At 43.5% G+C, this 12,474-nt stretch overlaps 1 protein-coding gene across 1 annotated transcript in view; it reads left to right on the top strand.

Annotated features, from left to right (window-relative positions):
- LOC129842588 (receptor-type tyrosine-protein phosphatase delta-like) overlaps nucleotides 1–12,474 on the top strand; it is a 198,521-nt gene that overhangs the window by 25,832 nt on the left and 160,215 nt on the right. Inside the window, exon 4 of the mRNA XM_055911208.1 lies at nucleotides 7,431–7,619. Within this exon, the coding sequence (XP_055767183.1) occupies nucleotides 7,431–7,619 (189 nt within the window). The remainder of the gene's footprint in view (nucleotides 1–7,430; nucleotides 7,620–12,474) is intronic.

Genomic DNA, 12,474 nt, shown 5'->3' with positions numbered 1-12,474 from the left:
GAATACTGTACATAACAAACAAGGCTCTGATTGGATGGGACATGCATACTGTATATAACAAACAAGTCTCTGATTGGATGGGACATGAATACTGTATATAACAAACAATGCTCTGATTGGATGGGACATGAATACTGTATATAACAAACAAGTCTCTGATTGGATGGGACATGAATACTGTACTTAACAAACAAGGATCTGATTGGATGGGACATGAATACTGTACATAACAAACAAGGATCTGATTGGATGGGACATGAATACTGTATATAACAAACAAGGCGATCCCTCATTAGATAAAAACCCTGGTGTGTGTTTGTTATGTAGGGGTGTCCTTGAGTATGTGGATTCATATAGAGAGGGAGAGAGGAAAGGGGAGAGGCGGGGTGAGAGAGACAGAGAGAGGCGGGGGAGAGAGAGGTTGGAGATAGAGAGAGAGAGAGAGAGAGAGAGAGAGGGGGGGAGAGAGAGAGAGAGAGAGAGAGAGAGAGAGAGAGAGAGATGGGGAGAGAGAGAGAGAGAGAGAGAGAGAGAGACAGGGAAAGAAAGAGAGGGAGAGAGGGAGAGAGAGAGAGAGACGTGGAGAGAGAGGGAGATGGGGAGAAAGAGAGAGAGAGAGAGAGAGAGAGAGAGAGAGAGAGACAGGGAAAGAAAGAGAGGGAGAGAGAGACAGAGAAAGAGAGGGAGGGAGAGAGAGACGTGGAGAGAGAGAGACGGGGAGAGAGACATACGGGGAGAGAGAGAGAGAGACGGGGGAGAGAAAGAGAGGGAGAGAGAGAGAGAGACGTGGAGAGAAAGAGAGGGAGAGAGAGAGAGAGACGTGGAGAGAGTCTTTGAACAGCAGTTCTCTCTTCAGTCTCATTATGCTATAAGTACTGGAAAGCCTTACAGTGAGCAGAGTTATCATGGATATAATGTAGTCTGTTTAATCTACCTGTGGAGGCACAGCAACACGCTATACAATACTATAATACACTGTACGACACTATACTACACCATACTATACCATACTATACTATACTAGAATACACGATACTACACCATGCTATACTATACTAGAATACACTGTACTACACTATACTACACCATACTATACTATACTAGAATACACTGTACAACACTATACTGCACCATACTATACTACGCTATAATATACTGCACCACGCCATAGTATTTTGTTGTAGTCTGTTTAATTTACCTGTGGTAGCACAGCAACACGCTATACTATACTAGAATACACTATATAACACCATACTATACTACGCTATAATATACTGCACCACGCTATACAATACTATAATACACTGTAGTACACTATACTACACCATACTATACCATACTATGATACACTATACAACACAATGCTACACCATACTATACTATACTAGAATACACTGTACACCACTATACTACACCATACTATACTATACTAGAATACACTGTACAACACTATACTACACCATACTATACTATACTAGAATACACTGTACAACACTATACTACACCATACTATACTATACTAGAATACACTGTACACCACTATACTGCACCATACTATACTACGCTATAATATACTGCACCACGCCATAGTATTTTGCTATACTACACCACATTATACTATACTACACCATGCATACTATGCTACACAATACTATGGTATGCTGTGCAATACTACACTATACTACAATATACCACCGTGTGACACTATACTACACTATACCACACTACGCCATGCCGTACAGCACTACACTATACTACACCACACTATACTATACTATACTGCACTATGCCACAATGTACCACACCTATACTACACCATACTATACCATATTATACTGCACTATGCCACAATGTACTACACTATACTACACCACACTATACTATACTATACTGCACTATGCCACAATGTACCACATTATACTACACCATACTATACTATACTATACTGCACTATGCCACAATGTACTACACTATACTACACCACACTATACTATACTATGCTGCACTATGCCACAATGTACTACACTATACTACACCACACTATACTATGCTATACTGCACTATACCACAATGTACCACACTATGCTAGACCATACTATACTATACTATACTGCACCATACCACACTATACTATACTATACTGCACTATGCCACAATGTACTACACTATACTACACCGTACTATACTATACTATACTGCACTATGTCACAATGTACTACACTATACTACACCACACTATACTATACTATACTGCACTATGCCACAATGTACTACACTATACTGGACTATACTATACTGCACTATGCCACAATGTACTACACTATACTACACTGTACTATACTATACTGCACTATGCCACAATGTACTACACTATACTATGCCATACTATACTGTGTTATTCCACACAATACCGCACTGTGCAATATAGTGTAGTATACTATGGTATAGTAGTATAGTATGGTATAGTATAGCATAGTGTGGTGCGGTGCAGTGTACTACGCCACAATATGCTATACTATATCATACTATACTACTGTACTATACCATACTATACTACTATACTATACCATACTATACTCCACTATACCGCCCTATACTATACTATGCTATGCTACATGACACTATGCCACACTATATTACACTACACTATACCACCCTGTACTATACCATACTATACTACACTATACCACACTACACTGCACTATACCACACTGTGCTATACCACACTATACTACACTATACCACGCCATACTACACTATACTACACTACACTATACCATCCTGTACTATACCACACTATACTACACTATACCACACCATACTACACTATACTACACTACACTACACTATACCACCCTGTACTATACCACATTATACTACACTATACCACACCATACTACACTATACCACACTACACTATACCACCCTGTACTATACCATACTATACTACTATACTATACCATGCTATACTCCACTATACCGCCCTATGTTATGCCATGCTATATGACACTATACCACACTATACCACACTATACTACACTATGCCACACTATACCACCCTGTACTATGCTACACTATACCACACTATACTACACTATATCACACTATACTACACTATACCACACTATACCATACTATACTACTATACCATACCGTACTATACTCCACTATACCACCATGTTCTATACCACACTATACTACACTATACCACACTATACTACACTATACCACCCTGTACTACACTATACCACACTATACTACACTATACCACCCTGTACTATACCATACTATACTACTATACTATACCACACTATACTCCACTATACCGCCCTATACTATGCTATGCTATATGACACTATACTATGCTATACCACACTATACTACACTATACCACCCTGTACTATACCATACTATACTACTATACTATACCATACTATGCTCCACTATACCTCCCTATACTATACTATGCTATGCTATATGACACTATGCCACACTATACCACACTATACCACACTACACTACACTATACCACTATACCACCCTGTACTATACTACACTATACTACACTACACTATACCACCCTGTACTATACCATACTATACTACTATACTATACCACACTATACTCCACTATACCGCCCTATACTATACTATGCTATGCTATATGACACTATGCCACACTATACTACACTATGCCACACTATACCACTATACCACACTATACTACACTATACTATACTACACTGGCCTGGGGTAGCACTGCATCGAACTATATCATACGGCACCACACGATACTGTGCTATACTATACTACACTACTATACCCCACTATACTATACTATACTGATCTGGGTTAGCACTGTGCCACTATACTATACTATACTGTACTCCCATGTGAAACTATACTACTATACTATGCTATACTGTACTATGCTATAATATACTATACCATGCTACACTATACCGACATGGGTATAATATGCTATATGGTGCTATACTATACTATACTACTATACTATGCTGACCGGGTGTAGCGCTGCAACACACTATACTACCATACTGCGTTATACCATAACACTATACTATGCTATGCTATACTATATTATACTATAATGCACCATACTGATATTATGTGCTATACTATACCACCATACTAGACTATACTATACTACTATACTATACTGCACTATACTACTATACCGTGTTATACTATGCTGTACTATACTATACTGATATGGGGTGACACTGTAGCACACCATACTATATGGTATACTATACTACCATGCTATACTATAATAATATACTGTGTTATACTATACTACTATACTTTACTATACTGATCTGAGGTAGCACTGCAGCACACCGTACTATATGTTATACTATACTACCATGCTATACTATAATAATATACTGTGTTATACTATACTACTATACTTTACTATACTGATCTGAGGTAGCACTGCAGCACACCGTACTATATGTCATACTATACTACCATGCTATACTATAATAATATACTGTGTTATACTATACTACTATACTTTACTATACTGATCTGAGGTAGCACTGCAGCACACCATACTATATGTTATACTATACTGCCGTACTATACTATATTACCATGCTATACTATACTATACCATGCTATACTATACTGATCTGATGTAGCACTGCAGCACACCATACTATATGTTATACTATACTACCATGCTATACTATACTGTGTTATACTATACTACTATACTATACTGATCTAAGGTAGCACTGCACCACACGATACTATATGGCACAATACTACTATACTGTGTTATACTATACTACTTTACTATGCTATGCTGCCATACTATACTATACTATACTGGCCTGGGGTAGCACTGCAACACACTATACTACTATACTATGTTATACTATACTACCATACTATACTATACTAATATACTGTGTTATACTATACTACCATACTATACTATACTACCATGCTATACTATACTGATCTAAGGTAGCACTGCACCACACGGCACTATACGGCACAATACTACTATACTGTGTTATACTATACTACTTTACTATGCTATGCTGCCATACTATGCTATACTATACTGACCTGGGGTGGCACTGCAACACACTATACTATACTATATGTTATACTATACTACCATACTATGCTATACTACTATGTTATACTATACTACCATACTATACTATACTCCTATACTGTGTTATACTATACCACTATGATATACTATACTGGCCCGGGGTAGCACTGCAACACACTATACTACCATACTATACTATACTACTATACTGTGTTATACTATACTACTATAATATACTATACTGGCCTGGGGTAGCACTGCAACACACTATACTACCATACTATACTATACTACTATACTGTGTTATACTATACTACTATAATATACTATACTGGCCTGGGGTAGCACCGCAACGCACTATACTATGATGCGCTATACTATACCATATTATACTATGCTATACTGTACTATACCACTATACTATACTGATCCTGGGTGGCACTGCAACACACTATACTACTATACTATGTTATACTATACTACTATACTGTGTTATACTGTACCATACCACTATACTATACTGATCCTGGGTGGCACTGCAACACACTATACTACTATACTATGTTATACTATACTACTATACTGTGTTATACTGTACCATACCACTATACTATACTGATCCTGGGTGGCACTGCAACACACTATACTACTATACTATGTTATACTATACTACTATACTGTGTTATACTGTACTATACCACTATACTATACTGATCCTGGGTGGCACTGCAACACACTATACTACTATACTATGTTATACTATACTACTATACTGTGTTATACTGTACCATGCCACTATACTATACTGATCCTGGGTGGCACTGCAACACACTATACTACTATACTATGTTATACTATACTACTATACTGTGTTATACTGTACTATACCACTATACTATACTGATCCTGGGTGGCACTGCAACACACTATACTACTATACTATGTTATACTATACTACTATACTGTGTTATACTGTACCATACCACTATACTATACTGATCCTGGGTGGCACTGCAACACACTATACTACTATTTATTGTTCTCTTTATTCTTTATTTATTCATGAATCAGAGAGAGAGTCATGACTCACTGAATCACTGGAACATGTGGGCAGTTTCTTCATGAATCAGAGAGAGAGTCATGACTCACTGAATCACTGGAACATGAGGGCAGTTTATTCATGAATCAAAGAGAGAGTCATGACTCACTGAATCACTGGCACATGTGGGCAGTTCCTTCATGAATCAGAGAGAGAGGCATGACTCATTGAATCACTGGGACATGTGGGCAGTTTATTCATGAATCAGAGAGAGAGGCATGAATCATTGAATCACTGGAACATGTGGGCAGTTTATTCATGAATCGGAGAGAGAGTCACGACTCACTGAATCACTGGCACATGTGGGCAGTTCCTTCATGAATCAGAGAGAGAGGCATGACTCATTGAATCACTGGAACATGTGGGCAGTTTATTCATGAATCGGAGAGAGAGTCATGACTCACTGAATGACTGGAACATGTGGGCAGTTTATTCATGAATCAGAGAGAGAGTCGTGACTCACTGAATCACTGGAACATGAGGGCAGTTTATTCATGAATCAGAGAGAGAGTCGTGACTCACTGAATCACTGGCACATGTGGGCAGTTCCTTCATGAATCAGAGAGAGAGTCATGACTCACTGAATCACTGGGACATGTGGGCAGTTTATTCATGAATCAGAGAGAGAGTCATGACTCACTGAATCACTGGAACATGAGGGCAGTTTATTAATGAATCAGAGAGAGAGTCATGACTCACTGAATCACTGGGACATGTGGGCAGTTTATTCATAAATCAGAGAGAGAGTCATGACTCACTGAATCACTGGGACATGTGGGCAGTTTATTCATGAATCAGAGAGAGAGTCATGACTCACTGAATCACTGGGACATGTGGGAAGTTTATTCATGAATCAGAGAGAGAGTCATGACTCACTAAATCACTGGGACATGTAGGCAGTTTATTCATGAATCAGAGAGAGAGTCATGACTCACTGAATCACTGGGACATGTGGGCAGTTTACTTCACTACCCTGTTTCTTCCCCAGTTGAATCAAATATCGGATTCATCTCGCTCTCTCTCTGTGTCTCTCTCTGTGTCTCTCTCTCTCTCTCTCCGTGTGTGTCTCTCTCTCTCTCTCTCTCTGTGTCTCTCTCTGTGTCTCTCTCTGTGTCTCTCTCTCTGTCTCTGTCTCTCTCTGTCTCTCTCTGTGTGTGTCTCTCTCTCTCTCTCTCTCTCTCTGTCTCTGTCTCTCTCTGTCTCTCTCTGTGTCTCTCTCTCTCCTTGTCTCCTCCAGAGGACCAGCTCCCCTCGGGGTTCCCCACCATAGACATGGGTCCCCAGCTGAAGGTGGTGGAACGCTCTAGAACGGCCACCATGCTGTGTGCTGCTAGCGGCAACCCCGACCCAGAAATCACCTGGTTTAAAGACTTCCTCCCTGTCAACACCACCAATAACAACGGGCGGATCAAACAGCTCCGTTCAGGTATGGAGTGATCAGCGGTAAAATACGAGTGTCAACAAAATGTTACCCCCCTCTTTCTAATATCCGCTCCCCTCTCGTTCTCTTTCTAATCCTCCGCTTCCCCTCTCTTTCTCTTTCTAATATCCGTTCCCCCTCTCGTTCTCTTTCTAATCCTCCGCTCCCCCTCGCGTTCTCTTTCTAGTCCTCCGCTCCCCCTCTCTTTCTCTTTCTAATCTTCCGCTCCCCCTCTCGTTCTCTTTCTATTCATCCGCTCCCCCTCTCGTTCTCTTTCTAATCCTCCGCTCCCCCTCTCGTTCTCTTTCTAATCCTCCGCTCCCCCTCTCGTTCTCTTTCTAATCCTCCGCTCCCCCTCTCGTTCTCTTTTTAATATCCGCTCCCCCTCTCTTTCTAATCCTCCGCTCCCCTTCTCGTTCTCTTTCTAATCCTCCTCTCCCCCTCTCGTTCTCTTTTTAATCCTCTGCTCCCCCTCTCGTTCCCTTTCTAATCCTCCACTCCCCATCTCGTTCTCTTTCTAATCCTCCTCTCCCCCTCTTCTTCTCTTTTTAATCCTCTGCTCCCCCTCTCGTTCTCTTTCTAATCCTCCACTCCCCCTCTCTTTCTAATCCTCCGTTCCCCCTCTCTTTCTCTTTCTAAACCTCCGCTCCCCTCTCGTTCTCTTTCTAATCCTCCGTCCCCCCTCTCTTTCTCTTTCTAAACCTCCGCTCCCCTCTCGTTCTCTTTCTAATCCTCCGTACCCCCTCTCTTTCTCTTTCTAAACCTCCACTCCCCCTCGCGTTCTCTTTCTAGTCCTCCGCTCCCCCTCTCTTTCTCTTTCTAATCTTCCGCTCCCCCTCTCGTTCTCTTTCTATTCATCCGCTCCCCCTCTCGTTCTCTTTCTAATCCTCCGCTCCCCCTCTCGTTCTCTTTCTAATCCTCCGCTCCCCCTCTCGTTCTCTTTCTAATCCTCCGCTCCCCCTCTCGTTCTCTTTTTAATATCCGCTCCCCCTCTCTTTCTAATCCTCCGCTCCCCTTCTCGTTCTCTTTCTAATCCTCCTCTCCCCCTCTCGTTCTCTTTTTAATCCTCTGCTCCCCCTCTCGTTCCCTTTCTAATCCTCCACTCCCCATCTCGTTCTCTTTCTAATCCTCCTCTCCCCCTCTTCTTCTCTTTTTAATCCTCTGCTCCCCCTCTCGTTCTCTTTCTAATCCTCCACTCCCCCTCTCTTTCTAATCCTCCGTTCCCCCTCTCTTTCTCTTTCTAAACCTCCGCTCCCCTCTCGTTCTCTTTCTAATCCTCCGTCCCCCCTCTCTTTCTCTTTCTAAACCTCCGCTCCCCTCTCGTTCTCTTTCTAATCCTCCGTACCCCCTCTCTTTCTCTTTCTAAACCTCCACTCCCCCTCTCGTTCTCTTTCTAATCCTCCGTCCCCCCTCTCGTTCTCTTTCTAATCCTCCGTTCTCCCTCTCTTTCTCTTTCTAATCCTCCGTTCCCCCTCTCTTTCTCTTTCTAATCCTCCGTCCCTCCTCTCTTTCTCTTTCTAAACCTCCGCTCCCCTCTCGTTCTCTTTCTAATCCTCCGTCCCCCCTCTCGTTCTCTTTCTAATCCTCCGTTCCCCCTCTCTTTCTCTTTCTAAACCTCCACTCCCCTCTCGTTCTCTTTCTAATCCTCCGTCCCCCCTCTCTTTCTCTTTCTAAACATCCGCTCCCCTCTCATTCTCTTTCTAATCCTCCGTCCCCCCTCTCTTTCTCTTTCTAAACCTCCACTCGCCCTCTCGTTCTCTTTCTAATCCTCCACTCCCCCTCTCTTTCTAGTCCTCCGCTCCCCCTCTCGTTCTCTTTCTAATCCTCCACTCCCCCTCTCTTTCTAGTCCTCCGCTCCCCCTCTCGTTCTCTTTCTAATCCTCCGCTCCCCCTCTTCTTCTCTCTTCTTCTCTCTGTCTCTCTGTCTCTCTTCTTCTCTCTGTCTCTCTGTCTCTCTCTCTCTCTCTGTCTCTCTCTCTGTCTCTCTCTCTCTCTCTGTCTCTCTCTCTGTCTCTCTGTCTGTCTCTCTCTCTCTCTCTCTCTCTCTGTCTCTCTCTCTGTCTCTCTCTCTCTCTCTCTCTCTCTCTCTCTCCCTCTCTCCCTCTCTCCCCCCTGTGAGTTGATGTCAGTTGTTGTGTTGTTTGGTTGTTCTATCTCCTGTCCTTTGTTCCTGGTCCAAGGCTTCCTCTCTCTAATCTCTCTGCTTCTCTCTAAACCCTGGAGGGTCTTCAGACACACTCACCATCGTGACAGACGTACCTCTTTATCTAAAAACAAACGGCTTACCCCAAGGCCATGGTCTAAGCAATGAGATAACACACACTTAGAGAGACTGAGCAGCTACCCTTTACTATGGAAAGGGTTGGAACACTTAGTTAATAAAATAAAAAAGACAGATAAATCTTTTCACGTTCGGTATGTTTGCGTACATTGTAATGTGAAGTACGGAGTCTTGTCTGAACCACTTCCCTCTCCAGTGTAGTTCACTGCTGTGATTGGTCTGAACCACTTCCCTCTCCAGTGTAGCTCACTGCTGTGATTGGTCTGAACCACTTCCCTCTCAAGTGTAGCTCACTGCTGTGATTGGTCTGAACCACTTCCCTCTCCAGTGTAGCTCACTGCTGTGATTGGTCTGAACCACTTCCCTCTCCAGTGTAGTTCACTGCTGTGATTGGTCTGAACCACTTCCCTCTCCAGTGTAGTTCACTGCTGTGATTGGTCTGAACCACTTCCCTCTCCAGTGTAGTTCACTGCTGTGATTGGTCTGAACCACTTCCCTCTCAAGTGTAGCTCACTGCTGTGATTGGTCTGAACCACTTCCCTCTCCAGTGTAGCTCACTGCTGTGATTGGTCTGAACCACTTCCCTCTCCAGTGTAGTTCACCGCTGTGATTGGTCTGAACCACTTCCCTCTCCAGTGTAGTTCACTGCTGTGATTGGTCTGAACCACTTCCCTCTCCAGTGTAGTTCACCGCTGTGATTGGTCTGAACCACTTCCCTCTCCAGTGTAGTTCACTGCTGTGATTGGTCTGAACCACTTCCCTCTCCAGTGTAGCTCACTGCTGTGATTGGTCTGAACCACTTCCCTCTCCAGTGTAGCTCACCGCTGTGATTGGTCTGAACCACTTCCCTCTCCAGTGTAGTTCACCGCTGTGATTGGTCTGTACCACTTCCCTCTCCAGTGTAGTTCACTGCTGTGATTGGTCTGAACCACTTCCCTCTCCAGTGTAGTTCACTGCTGTGATTGGTCTGTACCACTTCCCCCTCAAGTGTAGTTCACTGCTGTGATTGGTCTGAACCCTTCCCTCTCAAGTGTAGCTCACTGCTGTGATTGGTCTGAACCACTTCCCTCTCCAGTGTAGCTCACTGCTGTGATTGGTCTGAACCACTTCCCTCTCCAGTGTAGCTCACTGCTGTGATTGGTCTGAACCACTTCCCTCTCCAGTGTAGTTCACTGCTGTGATTGGTCTGAACCACTTCCCTCTCCAGTGTAGCTCACTGCTGTGATTGGTCTGTACCACTTCCCTCTCCAGTGTAGCTCACTGCTGTGATTGGTCTGTACCACTTCCCTCTCCAGTGTAGCTCACTGCTGTGATTGGTCTGAACCACTTCCCTCTCCAGTGTAGCTCACTGCTGTGATTGGTCTGAACCCTTCCCTCTCCAGTGTAGCTCACTGCTGTGATTGGTCTGTACCACTTCCCTCTCCAGTGTAGCTCACTGCTGTGATTGAATGACAGCTGTATTTTCTCAACTCTTCTTAGATTCCTTCAACTTTGTCCAGTCTGCCGACTTTGTTGACAAAAAGACATAAAAAAAGGCATTGATTCGTGACATCTACAAGGTCATCCGTAGAGGTGGACTTTCATTGTGAGCCACATTGTTGCAGCCAAAACAAAGACAATGTTGAACGGCCTCTTTGCACCTAGACGATAGCAGAATCTCTACCTTCTAACAGTGAAGATCCTGCTGCATTAACCTTTACAAAATGATGCTTCCACCAATTATAACGACCGCTGTGTTTGGTCTCAGTGTGGAATAGGAACAGTAGTGTGAGACTCCAAACTCACCCTCTAATTGGTTGGCTAACCCAACTTCCAACTCCACTTCCAGATTTTCCTAATGGGAATTTTTATTTATTTTACCAGGCAAGTCAGTTAAGAACAAATTCTTATTGGTAATGACGGCCTAGGAACAGTGCCTTGTTCAGGGGCAGAACGACAGAGTTGTACCTTGTCAGCTCAGGGATTCAAACTTTCAACCTTTCGGTTACTAGTCCAACGCTCTAACCACTAGGCTACCTGCCTCCTCTAACCACTAGGCTACCTGCCTCCTCTAACCACTAGGCTACCTGCCTCCTCTAACCACTAGGCTACCTGCCTCCTCTAACCACTAGGCTAGCTGCCTCCTCTAACCACTAGGCTAGCTGCCTCCTCTAACCACTAGGCTACCTGCCTCCTCTAACCACTAGGCTACCTGCCTCCTCTAACCACTAGGCTACCTGCCTCCTCTAACCACTAGGCTACCTGCCTCCTCTAACCACTAGGCTACCTGCCTCCTCTAACCACTAGGCTACCTGCCTCCTCTAACCACTAGGCTACCTGCCTCCTCTAACCACTAGGCTACCTGCCTCCTCTAACCACTAGGCTACCTGCCTCCTCTAACCACTAGGCTACCTGCCTCCTCTAACCACTAGGCTACCTGCCTCCTCTAACCACTAGGCTAGCTGCCTCCTCTAACCACTAGGCTACCTGCCTCCTCTAACCACTAGGCTACCTGCCTCCTCTAACCACTAGGCTACCTGCCTCCTCTAACCACTAGGCTACCTGCCTCCCCTCTAACCACTAGGCTACCTGCCTCCTCTA

Source organism: Salvelinus fontinalis, unplaced genomic scaffold (assembly GCF_029448725.1).
Source record: "Salvelinus fontinalis isolate EN_2023a unplaced genomic scaffold, ASM2944872v1 scaffold_0055, whole genome shotgun sequence".
NCBI lineage: Eukaryota > Metazoa > Chordata > Actinopteri > Salmoniformes > Salmonidae > Salvelinus > Salvelinus fontinalis.
Note: the sequence above shows the minus strand (reverse complement) of the source record. Positions and strands in the feature narration are given on the sequence as shown.